Source organism: Hippoglossus hippoglossus, chromosome 22 (genome assembly GCF_009819705.1).
Source record: "Hippoglossus hippoglossus isolate fHipHip1 chromosome 22, fHipHip1.pri, whole genome shotgun sequence".
Taxonomy (NCBI): domain Eukaryota; kingdom Metazoa; phylum Chordata; class Actinopteri; order Pleuronectiformes; family Pleuronectidae; genus Hippoglossus; species Hippoglossus hippoglossus.
In genome coordinates this window covers 22,517,392-22,535,955 of record NC_047172.1, presented here as the reverse complement: position 1 = coordinate 22,535,955, position 18,564 = coordinate 22,517,392, and the positions used below count along the sequence as shown (strand labels likewise).

The 18,564-nt window shown below is 38.6% G+C and overlaps 1 protein-coding gene across 2 annotated transcripts; it reads left to right on the top strand.

Moving 5' to 3' along the window:
- The first annotated feature begins 513 nt into the window (after positions 1 to 513).
- LOC117756184 (calpain-1 catalytic subunit-like) lies at positions 514 to 17,725 on the top strand. 2 transcript variants are annotated; one of them, XM_034576578.1, is made up of 22 exons: positions 514 to 669; positions 5,643 to 5,904; positions 6,470 to 6,532; positions 7,871 to 7,989; positions 8,084 to 8,217; positions 8,324 to 8,498; positions 9,258 to 9,332; positions 9,431 to 9,516; positions 10,108 to 10,182; positions 10,517 to 10,677; positions 11,103 to 11,269; positions 11,549 to 11,560; positions 11,653 to 11,861; positions 13,052 to 13,097; positions 13,258 to 13,326; positions 13,685 to 13,742; positions 13,852 to 13,913; positions 14,079 to 14,147; positions 14,298 to 14,376; positions 15,599 to 15,715; positions 17,335 to 17,387; positions 17,634 to 17,725. In XM_034576578.1, the coding sequence occupies exons 2-22, from the start codon at positions 5,661 to 5,663 to the stop codon at positions 17,658 to 17,660; spliced, it is 2,100 nt and encodes a 699-aa protein (XP_034432469.1). In that variant the 5' UTR covers positions 514 to 669; positions 5,643 to 5,660; the 3' UTR covers positions 17,661 to 17,725. The 2 variants fall into 2 exon arrangements, with proteins under 2 accessions (XP_034432469.1, XP_034432468.1); XM_034576577.1 differs by having other exon boundaries at positions 517 to 669; positions 5,643 to 5,897; positions 6,463 to 6,532.
- The last annotated feature ends 839 nt before the right edge of the window (positions 17,726 to 18,564 follow it).

The window sequence follows — 18,564 nt, the reverse complement described above, 5'->3', positions numbered from 1 at the left end:
AGCAGAGCTTTGTTTCTTCCTGTTCAGTTCTCTAAGAATTATTTGACGACCTTTACATATTTACATGTCATGTTTGAAACCATTAGACAAAATTACCTATTTACACAGAGATACAGAAGAGACAGCATAGACTGTATAATATATCATTAATAATCTATTTCTATATACATACACATGCACATAACTTCAGGATTCTACTTTTGAAATAGATTATGTAGAATCTGTAAATTATCATTACCACGATCAGTTTTCCCCCAAGCTGATGCTTTTTGTTTATTGATGACAACACAGTATATGAAGGCCCACGTAGAGATACATGAGCCTGACTCTTATGAGGATCTCAAACCTGTTGTAAGCACTGGCCTTGGTTACTAACGATGTCCAACCAAACAACAGTGCACTGCATTTATACTATTAGCAGCCTGTGCTGTAAACATGGCAGCTGTATCCTCATTGACAGTGAAACTCTCCTTCTCTTTGTCTGCATCTGTCCCACAGCAGCCATAAGTTGTACGAGATAGGTCAGAAGCGCAGGGACCCCAACCAACCAAACCCAGGTAGCTGGAGGCATTTACAGACAATATATAAGTGTGGAAGCCTGTCTTCTGTTACTTCCTGATCCACCTTTCCTTCTTACTGCATGACAGATCCTCTCACCAAGCCAGTCAGGTAAGACTTTCAAAAGAAAACAACATTTTGGATTTGCATACAAGCAATGATCCTGCACAGTGCAGTGAAGCAAGGCAGCTGATCTTCACATGTTTAGTTTTGTATGTATGTATGTGTGTATGTGTGTGACATGTGATTGTTAATATGTTATAACAAGACATTTTTGGAGTACCTAATAGGCTACGATGACTATTTCTGATATTCATCTAATGCTTTTATTTATAATATGCTGGCACTATAGCATACACCAGTCATTCCCAAAGTGTGGGCCGCGGTCATCAGGTCATCAGAAAATAAATAGATAAAAAAGTTTCAGATTTGTAAGTAAGCGTTGATTACCACAAAAAAATTATGATTGATTTAAAAAAAAACAAAACGAATCATCACAGGTAATGAAACACAGACATGAGATATAAATTCCACGTTGTTCTTATTTTATCTGACCTACATAGCAGGTGTCATTGTTTTTGCTGGCCGTCACATTTACACTTGAACGCATCATTAGCGGGGGAATCATAGGTGAGGGAGAACTTTGTTGTCTGCTGGGTCGAACAAGATGGAGCAGAGGATAGCTGCTGAAGGGGAATCAGAAAGTCAAACTGAATCATTCAAAACTAAAAAGAGGACTCGCAGAAAGGACTCAAGTGAGGACCTGTCGCTGGCCCAGAGGGACAACCCCCAAGCCTGTGTGTGTGCTGTGCGCTGAGATGCAAGGTAACAACACCCTGGGACCGTGTAAAGTGCGCCGCTGCCATTTAGAAATTAAACATGGACAATATTTATCCAAGCCTCGAGCATCTTTTAAAAACACGCTGAGAGAGCATCGGAGCCAGCTACGCGGCAACACCCCCCCTCTCATTGGGTGAGTTACAGGTGACACAATGTCACTTCACACGATATGTGATTCAATATCAAGTATATCGAGATAAACTGCTTGAGGTGTCAGACCAGAGGAATTGCAGTGTTAATGTCAGTTTATGGACATGTGATAGCGACACATGTGAGGGGGGGCCCTTAAACGCCTTAAGTAAATATGGTTATGCCTCAAATGTGTTTTTCTTCTCCCTGATATTCTTGTCGTGCTCTGTTATACAAACAGCAAGAAAATATTTTTAACAATCCACTATTTGCACTTCATGTTTTTTTTTACATTGGTTGCTTTGCAAATTGTTACGCTTAAATGTGGATGTTATTGGATTTGCACTGCATATGCCTACGTTCATATACAATTATTTTTGCTATATAATGAATAATATTGTAGCCGAGCCGAGGACACGAAAGATGGTTATTGAATCGGGACAACACACCCGTTTATTTTCCTGCACTCTTCCAAAACTTCTCTCCCCGACAGAACCCACTTCTGTTAGAACCCCTTCAAAACAAGAGTCCCAACCAACACCCTGCTTATACACACCAACCTTCCATAATAAAGCCACTAAATAAAATAGCTTACAATATGTATGGTAATAGTTGATTCTAGTCCTGTGTGTGGATCATATAGTTGTGATTAAAGGTGTGGGTGGGCCGCACAAATTGTTCAGTTTTCAAATTGGGCCGCGGCATTCTTAAGTTTGGGAATGGCTGCCATACACTATATATATACACTATATTTTCTATTGAACTGCAAAAGTTTTATAAAAATGATGGTTTATATATCAAAGGAAAAAACTGAATAATAAATAAACTAAACACGGCAGATACCACAGGGTGGACATGAGACATTAGACAATTGCTACAAATACCTTGTAGACATTGTTTTCATTTTTTTGAATAGAAATCTAACAAACACTTAGGTGAGAATGGATAAAATCGTAAGTCATCCTTCTCTTTAGCACCATGTGTCCTATTATGATTATTAATATGTATTATTTATTGTTATTCACCAATTATTATTTGTTGAAATTGCATATTTCTTACTTCAATCAAAACAAAGACATTGTGTTTCTCTGTGGAAGTACACCACAAAGTCAAGACTAATATTCATGTAAAGCATAGTGGGTTTATCAGTGAGAGGTTAAATAATTATGTTTGATAATGTTGAAAGAATGTGTCACTTCATGAGATTGTTCATGGCATGAAGTTTTACAATATAAAACTTTACCATGTGGAAAAATGTCCTTTCTCTGGGAACTTGAGAAGTGTGTCCCTCTTTCTAACCCGACAAAAGATTGGACATTAAAGGCCCCATATTTTACAACTTTCTTGGATTTAATTAGAGGTATTGGTACCCCTAAGATGATATATCAGTGGTTTAAAGTCGAAAGTACTGCTGCAATGTGTATTTCCATGTCCTCTCTCCTGCCTCTCTCTGGAGCTGCAGACAGAACAGGCTGTTTTCACCTGCCTTTTGAGCCCCTCCTCTAATTGGCTGACTGCACTTTGAGTGACACAAGACAATTTACTCTGGTAAACACAGCTGAAAGTCATGTTGTAATGTTTGGATACCACTATAGAAGAATAAGAACCGATAGGAAGTACGAAAGGGGACGTTTCGATAACATATTTCTTAGAATGGACTGAGTTAAAAAGTCCGCGGAGTGACTGTTTTCATACTTTGAGGGTCCCTACTGACCCCTTCAAAGTAATTACGGATAGTAAAAGCCCAGAAAATGTATTTTACACCATATGGGCCCTTTAAAGGGATAGTTCACCAAAAAATGAAAATGCACTCATCATCTACTCACCACTATGCCAATGGAGGTGTGGGTGAAGTGTTTGAGTCAACAAAACACCTCTGGAGTTTAAAGGGTAAACTTTGTGGCACCAGACTCTAATATACAATTAAAGTCAATGGCAACATACGTACACTTTAGACGTAATAAAACAACAGAAAAAAGTCAGAACTATTCCTTGTCATTAGTGAGTCCTCCTCAAACTGTTCAACAATGTACTGTCACTTTTTATTGTTTGTGTGCAGGACATTGTGCGCAGAGCTTTTTACAAACAGTCGATGGAGCAGAGTGAAGTTAGAAAACCAGATTAGGTTTTTATTGATGTTTTTTACCTTCCAGAAATTAAACTGCATTTGTTTAATACTTTTCATTTGTGTGGCATATATATAACTTAGAGAAAGATTTATTGAACCAATGTTATTTTTCATATTTTGCATGTCCACAACTCTTCAAAATAAAGCTTTGTAATATAGCTTGACATAAAGCATTGCAGCAACAAAATGAGCATTGTGCTTTTACTTTAATGACACATTTCTAAAGAGGAGCCATTCTGGAGATCAACTTGGTCTGCAGACTGAAGGCACACTGACCCTCCACCACTGACTGGAAGGCTCTGTTTGGCTTTTTATTCATCCCTCCTGGCTGGTCTGCCTGCTAGTGCCATCCGACCTCTGCAGCTCATCCAGAATGCAGCAGCTCGACTGGTCTTTAACCTAAATTCACTCACACTACTCCGCTCCTCCGCTCCCTTCACTGGTTACCGGTGGCTGCCCACATTTATCTATCTCTGTATCTGTCTGATCTGTCTAGACCTGTCTGCTTACAGGTAAAAATGCAGGTAGACGTAATTGTACACTGAGAGTCGTGGCCAGAACGAGAGCTTCTTCTCTCATATGTTTTGATCCACCCTAACACTTTCTCTGTGTGGCTGCTGAAGAAGCCAATTTCAATGTCACTTACACTTATGTAACTCTATTGAACAATTGTTGTTACACAGGAGACATTGAAAATAACTTACTTCTACTGCAATCTTACATAACAACCACAACTGAAAAAAAGTGTGGTGATCACAAGAGTAGATAACTTTGCTCTTTAACTTCTCGTCACAATTTAATATTGTGAAAAAGGAAATTGACTCTGTTGCCTGTATTTTTCTGTACTATGTATTCTGGACTATGGTGCATGCAAAGGCTGAGAAATGCATCTGTTACATCTTTGGCAATGTGACAACAACAACAACTGTAGGTATCAGTGCTTCTGCTGCAGGTGCTGGTGATGTTGGCAGCATGTCAGGAAACTAAAAGTCCATGTATTTTCTTGTATTGCTGTGATTCATCTAATCACAAAGATGGGCAAATGTTCTAAATGCATTTCTTTCCACTATGTTTGAGGAACACTTTAGAAGTATTAAGGGTATTATCTAATGGTTTAACTTACTTTGTTACACATTATAGCAAATAAGCTGTCCAGATGGAACATATCATAAAGAAAAATCGGGACATCATTGAGAGCAATCATTCCTTACGGGAGGTATTCATTGAACCCCAGGGGTCAGTTTCAGAAGGGCCTCAACTACCAAGGACAAACTAGTCAGGAGTTAACTTCATGCTCCTAAACCTGACACTTGGCTTCACCAACCCAAGAGCAACCTCTGCTGTGGTAATTACAATTATTGTAACAATATGGTTAAAAACATTTTTAGTGATGTATTTACCAACAAAATCTATCCTATCACCAGTTTCATAAAATGTAGCACCGCCCATGTTGTGTACCAAATTGATGTTCTTGTGGTTGTTTCATTGTAGGCCTCACTAAAAGGAGGCTGAGGGACAGAGTGGCCGAGAATAGGTATGCCCTCCATACAGGGAATCTGAATTATCCTATGGCCAAACACTACATAAAAGCCCAACATGGGAGCGATAAAACTTTAAGAGTGTCAGGTATTGAAGTAATAAGCTCTGGTGCCAGGGGCGGGGACAAAATCAAACGCAAATGCAAATAATCCCTCTTTGTCTCTATGTGTCAGTACACCCTGATGAAGACATAAACCGATACGCATCGGATTATTTTAATGCTTCAAGCCCATTGAAATAAAGGCTGTTTACATTTTTCAAACCACTTTGAGTGCCTGGACCTGGATTCTCCATGCCATTATTTCTGGACATAAGTTTTCCTCTATATTTCTTAACTACTTAACGATGTTGGCCTAAACAAAAGGTTATACCATTCCCACACTTAATTTAAATGTGGTAACCATTTCTTACAAATCCCATTACTTGATACTTATTTTTTTCTGAACAGAGCTCAACCACTGCAGCAATGCCTACCTCTGGTGTGTGTATGAACATCATCAATGCACGGCATCAGAAAAGTGGCTATGGGACCATCACCAACCCCATTAGCTTCCTCAACCAAGACTACGAGCAGATGAAACAGTACTGCCTCAGCCGACGAGTAAGGTACATTGATGAGATGTTCCCCCCTGACAGTAACACCATCGGCCAAGGGTTACTGAAACCTACTGACCTGGACCGTGTGGTGTGGCTGAGACCAGGGGTGAGTGGTGTGGTAGCTGAAAAGATGGGATTTAGCATAACAGTTATCCAAGTTCATGGTTAAATGAACATGTCGTTAAAAAGGCAAACTCAAGTGACTGTCTATCTGTGTTTATTTAAATCCACAAGCGAGTAGCTTATACTTTCGGCTGGTTAAAGCTGCAATGTGAATTTTTCTCAAAGCTTAAAGCTATTTTGTACCATAGGGCAAAAAACAAGATAACACTAACACACTAGTGATCATTTATGTTGTCATGGCACGTTACCGACCGAGCAATAACAGGCCAACATACTGTAGTTACAAATTATTGTGACCTGCTTTGTTCTGTCACCTCCTGGTCTCTCTCCTGTTAAGTGTTTTACTATGTCACTTGTTTATTGTTAGCTTGTGTTAGCTGTTGTGTAGCAGAGAGTCCCATTACCAATACTTTTTAAGGACAGAGAGCTCAGATGAATGACCAACCTGACAAGGCAGGCCATAGTAATATTATATTGCAATATTATTTTCTCACAGTTGAAATATTAAAACCTTCAACAATAACGTGTAAATAATTCCTCTGTTTCAGAAAATAGTTTCCAATCCATCTTTTGTTGTTGATGGGGTCTCCAGATTTGACTTTGGTCAAGGCCTGCTTGGTAGGAAACTTGCTTGATTCACAACAATAAATGAGTTTGTTTTACAGCAATGTCATTAAGAGATGCCCACACAGCCAAGTGGCACAACTGCATCCTCATGAAATTGCAGAAAACAGCATTTCAAGCCCAAACAAGCCCAATGTATTCAGTTTCAAACATGTTCACCCATGTTGTCACCGGCACGGGGTTGTGCTGTTATCGGTATCTGAAAACAGGTATTGCGCACTTATACAGGTACTTTAAATGACAAGCAATGACTTGTTGCATTGTAGGCAAGTAATTGTGGGTAAGTCATGTTTTCAGATAAACATTGTCTTTATTGCATGGACATTACAAATGTATAAAAACTTCAATATACTGAAATTAACAGTTTGCCTCTCTTTAAATTAATAACATCATATATATATATTAGTGAGTAACTCACTAATAACAGAAAACAAAGTGTGTGTGTGTGTGTGTGTGTGTGTGTGTGTGTGTGTGTGTGTGTGTGTGTGTGTGTATCACCTACTAGCCCCAAGAACAACATTTCAGGCTAATTTTTTAAGTGTTTGATTGTTTGAATTGTGGGATTTGGTGTTTGATGGAGACATGGTTTTAAATCACACGACAGACTATAGCTGCCAAGTAAAATAGTGATGCGTCATCAAGTCAACTCCCTTACAAGCAAGTACACAAACTCTTGTAAAGTCCACACACACACAACATTGTATTGCACAGGTGCAACAGCGGTAATTGTGTCCATTGCACAGTTTTTTAGCATGTGTGAGACATAGTATGTCGCAGAGCACAGCCCTTTAAAAGTTTGGAAGAAAACAATCCAAAATCCTTAAGCCTCTCCTTCAACAATATTTTAAGGATTTAAAGTCGCCACTTGTTCTCTTTCTCTGTGGAACGGACTCCGGGCGACATAGAAATAATCCCTGTTTTACAATGTATTTTACTTATTATATACTTATTTAAATATGGAATTTTCATTTAATCAAAGCTCAATGAATCATGGTACCTCGAGATGAAAAGGTAACAAGTCGAGTCTGAAAGATAATGGTGGTTATGCACAGCAGTCTGAATTCCAGCATGTGGTTTAGAATGTTCAGAAAAAGTAATGCTCGTGCATCAGTGTAATGATACTGAGAAGACATCCATGTTGTCAAACCTAACCTCATCTGTGTTCATGGGACAGTAAGAACTTACAATAACCACTGTACCAACGTGTATTCTGCCTCTTGGCTGTGTTAGCATACTTGAATGTTTCTTAGACGTAAACCTGTTTAAAGAAACATTACTGTCATGTCTGCTTAACATACTGTCCTGACAACTCAATGGCTCTATTTTACTTAGGAAACTGCTGGTTCCTTGCATCTATCGGAGCTCTGACATTCCAGAATTCAATACTAAAGCAAGTTGTTCCTCTTGAACAAAGTTTTAATGAGGACTACTGCGGGCTGTTCCACTTCAGGGTAAATATTGCCAACATCATCCAAAAAAATAGGTTCTGATCAATTATATACATCTAATTTTGCTAAAACCGTCTTCATATTCTCAAATATTCAGTTTTGGAGGTTTGGGAAATGGGTGGATATTATCATTGATGACAAGCTACCAACAGTTGATGGCAGATTAATCTTCGTCCAATCCAAAACCCCGACTGAGTTCTGGCCTGCTTTGCTGGAGAAAGCCTATGCCAAGTATGAAAAACAATGCATTTCTCAGTCACACAGTCCTCATAGTCTCAGAGTGACATTGATCTTACTTTCTGAAAGTCTTTGAAAGTAATTTAACACCTGCTGTCAGGGTGTGTGGTTCATACGCAGACATGAATGCTGGAACTCCTGCTGAGGCTATGGTGGACTTCACTGGTGGTGTCCACATGTGCGTTAACCTCACAGAACCTCCTCCGGACCTGTGGGAGCTGATGACAAGAGCTGGACAAAATATTTCCCTGATGGGCTGTGGGACTCCTCTGGGGGTAAGCATTTATTTACAACACAAAACCACAGAGTTGACAGCTTAACTTCAAAGCATCTCAAGGCTTAGATAATCTAAGGTTGTCCGAGAGCAGTATCTAAGATGGAAGTGTTAATAGACCTGTCTAGCTTCCAACATTTTGTGTTTTCATAGCAGGAAGATAAAATCATTAAACAGTAGTTTGGTTTAATTTACAGTTTGATCAATCCCTTATATGCACTTCAGATTCCAGTATAATTACCTCAACGTAAAAGGCCAGCAGTGGCTGCCAAGACTCAATAACTCAGAAAATGATCTGTAGAGCATAAGAACAGTTCAACTGTATGTAATTACCTTTGGCATTTGACTAACAGCCTATGCCTGAAGGAAAAGATTAAGTGCTCGAAGCTGTAGTTAAAGTATGTGGTAGCGAGAGAGGGTGGGGTCAGGGTTTTGAATGGGTCCAATAATGCATGAGAGCATTTATTCCAGTCAATTCAGCTGTCACATCAAGAGTTCACTTAATTTTCTTGTTGATGTCATCAAATTGGCAATTTCCCTTTTGGTTTTTGAGTACATTATTTTCAGGCTTGTGCATTTAAATGGGTGTGTTTGGTACCAGGTTAATTTAGTTTAAGTCTAATGTTATTTAAGAAGTGCAATTAAGTTTTTACTACACGTTGTTAACTCATAAATTTCAGAACTGTACCTTCAGCATATGTGGAGTCTATCAATCCCATTTCAGTGACATCTCTCTATACTGTACACCTCTATCTTGTAGAAGACATCTGCCAACAATGTGTTGCCAAATGGATTGGTCCAAGGCCATGCCTATACTGTCACAGGTGTGAAACAGGTAAATAGTCATATTTGCATTGAAGGCATGGCAGCATACAGAATTCTGTGTTTGTATAAATATCCCTGATTTATTCTCTGCTGCTGATTACTCGTCAGTTTATGAGCCAAGGGAGACTCGTGAACCTGGTGCGTTTGTGGAACCCCTGGGGCAAAACAGAATGGAAAGGAGAGTGGAGCGATCAGTAAGAATGACTACCCAGCAAATGTTTTATGAAGATTTATAAAGATAGAAGTTATTTTACCCTCACTAAATAACATGTTGCTGATGTTTTCACCGTCACCTTTTTTTGTTAGTCACATATGAAGGGATTGAGGATATCTGAAACAAGAGACAAGACGCCTTTCTATTACTGTCTTTAATTAGCTTTAATACTTTGGAGGCAGTTGTATTGTATTTTATATATATTTATATTTATATGTTAATCTATGTCAATACATGTATATGTTATGAGGGCAAATTTTGGTTCTATCCCATCATTGTGAGGACATTTTGACAGTTTGAGGACATTTTGGCTGGTCCTCACAAATTAAATTGGCTTTTTGAGGGTTAAGACTTGGTTTTAGGTTTAGGGTTAGGGTTAGGCATTTAGTTTTGATGGTTAGGGTTAGGGTAAGGGGTTAGGGAATGCATTATGTCAATTACTGTCCTCACAACTATAGTGTGTGTGTGTGTGTGTGTGTGTGTGTGTGTGTGTGTGTGTGTGTGTGTATGCATCTTTTTATATTTAACTATGTTTCTTTCCTCCTCTCTCATTGTAAAACTTTCACTAAAGTTCGCCTTTGTGGCAAACTGTGAGTCCTCAGGATCGTGAAATGTGCCTTTCAGTGAGAGATGATGGAGAGTTTTGGTAAGTGTGTTGTATGTTCGAATCAAAATTTGATATCTTTCTTAAAAAGGCAAAAAATTATAATTATTATTGTAACACATCTTTTGTTACATTATAGTTTGGGGTAAAAATGCACTAATGTGTTGATAAAAAACAGAGTTATATATCTAAAAATAAGTACTGTGTATCAGGCACTATGTTCATATACTCTCCGAGCAGTATATTTTCGCTCAAGTGACTGCCACAGAATACATTTTTTTTTCCTCTTATGGATCAAAGAGTTATTAAATACTAATTCTATCATACTCATAATTCAGTGATGATAATTAACTAAATCAATTTCTGATTTGGACAGGATGACACTGGAAAACTTCTGTAAGCTCTACGAGGATCTTGACATCTGCTGCCTGTGTCCAGACTTCCTTGATGGAAGCTCCTCATGCCATTGGAAGTCGTCATTCTATGAGGGCAGATGGGTTGCAGGAACCACGGCTGGAGGATCCACGGAGAACTATGGTACTTTCCAAATATCTGTAAATAAGTTAAACAGTTTTTGCATCTTACAGAGATACAGAGACAGTTTCACTGTTCTGCTCTGTACTGTCTAAAAGAGGCAAACATGACTCCAAATGGAAACTGTAAATAGTAAAACCAGAGACAAATGTGAGATGGAACACGATAACAGCCACAAGACTGAAAAATAGAGCTGGGCCTAATCATTTGCCAGTTAAAAGATCACATTCCAATTTATTTGATGAATTTATAATCACCTTTCAAAATGTAGAAAGAAATTATTAACAAATCAAAATCAAAATCTAAAGTCTATAATTATTTCTTTGGCGCACACCAGACTCCATACACACAAAGCAGAATTTTGCAATCATGGATGAACTGGCTGCAGTAAGTTTGTATTTCACGTTTTGTCTCCTTCAATCTTCCAGAAAAATTCTCCACTAATCCACAGTATCGGATCAAGGTCGGCAAATTATTCAGTGAATGTTCAGAGAACCAGGGGGAAAGAAACTTTCTGATGTCTCTCATGCAAATGCCCGACAAAAGGAACAGACGCTTGGTCCAAAATCTCCACATTGGACTCCACGTATTTGAGGTAAGTTTTGTTTTATCGGGTTTTGTTGTTGTTTTTTGTTTGTGTCACATTTGGATTAAACTTTAAATAGTTCATGCATTGAACTAAGTTGAAAATAGTCACATAAAGATACAAATTAAATAGTTCTGTGGGTTCAGCCATTACATGTCATCATGTTAAACGTACCAGTGGGAAATTGAATTCCATGGTGTGCATTTACTTTATTTTATTTACTTCATAATGTCAAATGTTTTGTTTTATCCCCAACACAAACTTCATTTTCCTCTGGTTTCATCCAAGGTGACCAAAGAAGTAAGTAACATTTCTCACACATTGCCCGTCTATACTGGAGATTGAGCTGAGCTGCATAGAAATTAAATATCTGCTTATTGTTGGCATTACAGTACAAGGCACACAAAGGGAGGTTCCCAGCCTCTTTCTTCGGCAGAAACAAAGCTGTGGCCCAAACTAAAAACTACTTGGACGCACGTGAGGTGATGGAGTTCGTCATGTTGAAGCCTGGTGAATACCTGATTGTGCCGTCCACCTACCATCCCAATGAGACGGCCTCCTTCATCCTGACCATCCTGTCCACGGCCGAGACTCAAGTGCAGTAAGTCACTTAAATCTCACTCATTAGCTTTCAAAGTGTTGTAGATGTACAGTTTATCTGTATATGCCACATAGCATATCCTACAAGACATTACAATGACAAAATACCAGTCTGAACACTGTACATGCAAAGACCAAACTGATGTCAACGTTCAATCTAATGTCTGGTCCTTCTAATGTCTAATATTATGCTGCTTTCAAAAATGTTTGAGAATCTCTGAATGTTCTGGAGAGTTTCTCCTGCCAGCTCCTTAAAATAAATAAATAAATAATATATAAAAGCATTGATTCATCTTCCCAGCACAACCACACTGACATCTGCTGGTCTTTTAGCAGCTCTGCAAGAGTAGCCTGTGTGTCCTGTCTTGCTGAGGGTACTTGAAACACTGCTCCCGTGATGAAGTGAATTAAGTCATTGGACTCAAAGGATAGTGATTAATATTAAGATTAAGATTCCTTTATTGGTCATATGTTAAGTACGATATATAGTAAGAACTCTGGAGAATGTCTGAATAAGACAATGTGAGAACACAGCTGGAGATCCGGAAAGTGGGTGTGTTGAACAGCTGCTACGTTCCTCGTGTGAAAGGCAACATCTGGAGAAAGTCTGTACCCAATGTTGCGGACATTCTCCAGGGTTCATGTCTGAAAAGTATAGAAACGTATTTCACTCAATTGAGAAATAAATTCTGCTCTGTTTTTGTAAATAAACAAGATTGTTCAAAATCCTGCTAGAAGCTCTCTATCTATCTTACTTAAGACACAATTATCTCCCAGTGTCTTGAACCCAAACCCAAATCAAACAGGATCAAACTACACAGGTGGGACATGTTTGCTCTCTATGCGAAATTCAAGATTATTTGGCGATTGTGAGGAAGGCTATCTTGTGACCCAAAAGAAAACTGCATTTTTTTCCTCATGAAATGAGAAAATAATATTGTTCATCCAGAAAAACAGAACACCTTTATTTTTCTCATGAATATTATTACTATAATTTAGAAAAACTGACAATTATTTTGTTACTCCAGAAAAATAAAGCCAAATTATTTTCTTATGTGAAGGTCTGTAGTTATTAATTACTGAATCTCAAGTTTTAACCCCTAACACTACTTGTTACTGTAATTAGGTAGCCTAATGTGATAATTCCCTGCAATGACCACGAGTACTGACGACTTATGTTCTTCCTCTCAGTGAGGATTCTGGAGGCCATAACCACGAACACAACAAAACAGAAGAGGTGCACAAGATTTTATAATTGACCCTCTGTGTAAATATCATTTTGGTGTTTCTGCTTTGATCCATGTTCTTTACTGATTGCATTGATCATATATGATACATGCATATATATATATGTATTACCTTAGCTCAGCTGGAACTGAACACTCCGTCTTTTTCAGAAAACACCAGACGAAAATGTAGTGGATGACCAAAATAAGAGAAAGTTTTTCCGTCAATACTCTGACAAGGTAATTTATGTGTCTTCAGACAATAGGACAACATATTAAAAAGTATTATTTGCTTTCTTTCCAAGAATTTGATGAAAGACGTATGACACTGGGTTATTTTTGAAAATTGCCAGGTTAGCTGTATCCCCCAGCTTCCAAGCATACAGAAACAAGATCAATCTTATATTCAAACAAATAGTTTCAGCTGCAGTGGTGCACACGAGAACTTCTCTCTCACTGTTGTGCGGCTGTCACTACTTGCAATCTGTTGTACGTAAGAGAAACATTCATGCGTGTGCCCTGTGTACCCTATTATTATTATTATAACAATAATTATTATTATTATTACTCTGACTTATTTTTCTGATTTCTGTTCCAGTATGAAGAAGTGGACGCTGAGATGCTCCAGACGATTCTAAATGACCAAATCTTGAAAGGTTTGAAAACTTTGGTTAAATTATTCGAATGTAATTATCTTTTGTTGCATTGCTTAGTTGCTGAGTTTTGGCCAAACTGAATCTCCTGCTATTTTTTGTTTTTGTTCAGGAGATTTGAAATCTGGAGGCTTCAGCATCGATGCCTGTCGCAGCATGATTTCTCTGATGGATGTATCCTACGTGATGTTTATGCTACACTAGAATGTAGTGATATGAGCGCTGTGCATGCAGAGATCTGTCTGCCCTTTTGTTCATTTCAAAGTTATGAATAGATTTAAAAGTCAGGTGGACACATTGAACAGCATTCTGACTTAATACCTTAATGTTGGGTTAAAGACGTCTATCACGGGCAAACTGAATGGTGAGGAATTCCTGCGTCTGTGGAAGAAGGTCATCGTGTACAAGGTAAAAGGATCCAACGACTGGTTACATCATAATTATTACATCACTACTCTAATGAAGTGTTAGGATACATCGTGCTTTAAATCCTGACCGTGTGTGATCTTCCTGATCACCTCATAATTTCACTAAACTGTTGTTGTTTTTTTTACACAGGACATTTTCTCCCAAAAAGACGTTTCACTTACAGGAACACTGTCTCTGAATGAGCTCAGGAATGCTGTCATGGCCTCAGGTGGATGATAAACTTGTTCTTTTTGTCTACTGTGGGCAGACGTCACTGCCTTGTAGGAGTATCCCCCCTTGTTTGAAAACAAATGAACTGTGTACAAAGACAGAAAATACCCAAATAATTTTGAACACAAAGCAATGCTATGAAACCAGGTGCCAAATAAATAAGGTATCCACCAGATGTGGACGAAGTACTCAATGGTCAGTCAGACTGTGACATGGGAAAGAGGTTTCACCGTTTTCCACCAAGCAATACACTTCAACTGGGATTTTCCATCTAACGTCACATTGTTATGGGCGGCACAGTGGTTTAGTGGGTTGCTCTGTCGTCTCACAGCAAGAAGGTTGTTGGCTCAGATCCCAGTTTGGCCGTTGTCTTTATGTCCAGATTGGGGATAGGTTGATGAAGACTCTAAATTAACCGTGAGTGTGAATGTGAAAGTAAATAGTGGTTAGTCCCTGTGATCCGCCCCCCAGCGACCCTCAAAAAATAAGCAGTATCGATAATGGGTAGTTAATTCTTAATGGGTCATTTTTGGGGGGGCTTGTGTCTTTAATTGGTAGAGACAATGGAGAAACAGGAAATTCAGCGGCAGAGAAAACGGGAATGAGACAGTAAATAGTGAAGAGCTGAAGAGGGATCCTGCTGGTCAGAGCATGTTTTGCCCATATAATAAATTTGTTGTAAAACGTTTTGAGCTACATTTCTTGTGCTTTTCAAATATAGTGTTTTATTATTATTGTTTACAAACTGTAAAAAATTGTAAGACATTGCAGTTCATCCTTTGAAAACATCAGAAACATTAACGTCATTAACTGCGTTGCCGATGTATTGCATAATACCCCCTCTGCTGTCTTTTTTGGTCAATAATTTTTGTGATAGGGTTAGGGGTTATAACCCTTTTAATATATGCAGAGCACATTCTTTTCATTACAGTAATGAATTGGACTCCATTGCTGCAAATATTGAGATCCTGAATTATCTTGTTAAACTGAGTGGACAACATAGCTTTTTGGCAATATGCTGCCCCCTATATTTTTATTTATGAATTCAAAAATTGGCCAATTTTTAAACATTCTCCCTTTCACTGTGGTTTTGTTCTATTCAAACCTCCTTACAACAAAATACAACAGTATGAGAGTCCTATTACAAATAATCTGCAGATGAATCAGTAATGAAAATAATGAAATATGTTCTGAACTCTTGTCTGATGTCTATTGTTCAGGAAAGCGTGTCAGCGATGACATGCTGAATTTGATGGCTCTGCGCTACGGTGCCTCCTCTGGACACATGACACTGGAGAGTTTCATCAGTCTCATCCTTCGCTTCGACTGCATGTCCCGTAAGTGCATTTGGAAAGCCGACAAAGCCAATATGCCAGCATCAGAAAGGAAATGGCGAAAGTCTAAACACCCTGATGACCTGCTCACTTATTAATGTCTCCTCTCTTCCTTCTCTGCCACTATTTCTGCAGCCAAAAGCTATTTTTACCAAACAAAAATTACAATCCTCATTTACCAACCCCCCCAAAAAATCATCTCCATCTTTTCCAACCTCGTTGACCCCCCCAGTCCCCCTCCTCTTTCCCCCCTTCTACTAAGCCACTTTGTCAACTACTTTATAAAAAGATAGATGACATACGCTCCTCATTCCCAAACCCACCTTCTGTAATTACCTTTCCATCAACTTCATCTTCATCCCCTTCACTTTCCTCTTTCTCCCCCTTGTCTCCCAATCAAGATCTTACCCTGGTAACTTCTGCCCACCCAACCACCTGCCCCCTTGACCCCATCCCCTCTCACGTTCTTTTCTCACCGATCTTATCAACACTTCCCTGTCAACTGTCTGTTTCCCTAACTCTCTTAAAGAGGAGAGAGTGAACCCTCTTCTCAAGAAACCCACCCTCAACCCGTCTGAAGTAAACATATACAGATCTGTCTCTCTTCTTACTTTTGTCTCCAAACACTTGACGGTGCTATCTTTAATCAACATCTCCTCCTATCTCCACCACAACAACCTTCTTGATCCTCACCAGTCTTGTTCAAGGCAGGCAACTCAAATGAGACTGCCCTCCTTGCTGTCACTGAGCAACTTCTCCCTGCTAGAACAGCCTCTCTCTCCTCTGTCATCATCCTTCAAGACCTTGGTGAACAGATTTACTGTAGGAGGATGGTCAAAAATTCTCTCACACACACCAGCTAAATGTTAGGCGGACCGGTGCGACCAATGAAAAGTTTAAGTCATACTTCACAGATTTCTGGTTCACGTGAGCAATGGTCAAAATGGTCATTGTTGTCATTTCTTTTTTTTAATGTATTTATTAATGAATTATCCCGAGGGCCGGATCAAACAGTCTTGTTTAGGGGCCACCCCTGCACTAGAGCTGCATGAGTTGAGGTGTGAATGCGTATTTAACTGTCTGGGAGAGAACTCAGGACAGCAGTGGTGGACAGTTGGTGTCTTGAGCCACCTCCACTCTTCTCCAGGTTGACAAAGATGACTTCTATCAATCCTCTTTAAAATCATCTTTCTTCTCTGGCAAAAATACTCTTTCAGTCAAGGGGAGATACAACATTAAGTACTAGAGAGTGCTTACATCCACCAAGGCTAACATCCTACCTTGTCATGTTAAAGTGAAAAAAATATCTGCCCTCCATGGCCTATACCCTACCCTTTCACCAAGTTTCAGATAAATCACTTCAGTAGTTATTGTGTAATAAATCCCTGGCAACAGTACAGGATACTAGAGTTTAAGGTGAAGTGGAAACATAACGTTCAATCTTTCTCAGCAGTCCAATAACTTTCAATAAGTCCCTTCACTTATTACCATTTGGAGAATTTTGTGTTGTGTAGTGTTTTAGCAAGCCAGAGCTGCTCTGTACCATTGTCCATTGCATTTTAATGGATATGATTATTTCACTTAAAGCGTTTAGTAACAACACGTTGCTTTTTTCTCAATAGAAGTCTTCAAGCAGCTGTCTGATGGAACGGCCATGACTCTTGGTGAATCAGAGGTAACACAAGCTCTACAGAGTTCTTAAATATTTTTTTGAGAGTATCTTAAAATGGTTTTATCTTTTCATAACCTGCACAGGTGTTGATTTGAAAATGTCTTATTGTTAATCACCTTTGTTTCAAATAGAATTCCACTATTGTTTCTACAGGAAATTGTTAATTCTCTGTGATGAAGTGATGACGATTTTGAGCATCTAGCAGAAATGCAGAAGCAAATGAATAATCTATCTTATGTTTATTTACAGTGGATGTACCTTTCCATGTACACTTAAACTGACAGAGAAGATGAGCTGCAGGACTCATTTGGAACAACTGCAGCAGACGATGTGCAAATAGAATAAATGAACAAAAAAAGTAATCTCTTTTGCAAGTTAGCTGTTCTATATTTTTGAACTACAGGTCGTTTCTTTCACTCCATTGCAAAGCTGAGTGGGAGAACAAATTGGATACACACACAGATATGCTATCAGATACTCTGAATAATTTTTTTTTTACAAATGCTTACACTGAAAACTGGCAAAAAAAAGGTCAACTCATTCTCTGCGTGCATCATGGCTACACCCCTAGTCAATGTACTAATGTGCAAAGTTGTCTCCCTGAATGGGTACTGTTCATTTTAAGTGGGTTATTGCATTTTCTGATTTGCTATTAGATGGAAATACTATTTTTGGGGCCATGCAATAAGCATGTTGCCCACAACTTTGGTTCAAACTTGCATATCTCAACATTTATAGATGAATTGCCATAAAACCTGGTTTGTAGCATGTATCAGTGGTACCCATGAAGCCACATCACTTTCTGTCATCTTCCACCTTTGTCTCTATATGATTACCATGTTGTTAACAGTGAATATGTTTACATGGACAGCAACATTTCAATATTAATCCGATCAAGACACTAGAATAAGACAATGTCATATAAAGAGAATTTATTGATTACTTTAACCTGAATAAGGTCCTACTCAGAATAAGCAATATTCAAGAAATGTGGAGTATTCCAAGCTAAATCAGATTATGTGGACATGTATATGTCTTAATAACATTAAAAGGTCCTGCTGGAGTTTTCATTGAATTTTGTGACATCAGCATATGGCAGTAACCAACTGCTTGATGACATTTGCCCTGGGTGTAAACAAGATGCTATTTCAAGTTGGGGTTTTAAATCTGTCGGATTGAC

Bases quoted from the DNA above. Each gene is read 5' to 3' on its own strand.
- LOC117756184 (XM_034576578.1), top strand. From the start codon at position 5,661: ATGCCTACCTCTGGTGTGTGTATGAACATCATCAATGCACGGCATCAG. The intron at 9,333-9,430 runs GTAAATAGTCAT...ATTACTCGTCAG, and splicing joins CTGTCACAGGTGTGAAACAG to TTTATGAGCCAAGGGAGACT. The intron at 13,743-13,851 runs GTTTGAAAACTT...GTTTTTGTTCAG, and splicing joins AAATGACCAAATCTTGAAAG to GAGATTTGAAATCTGGAGGC.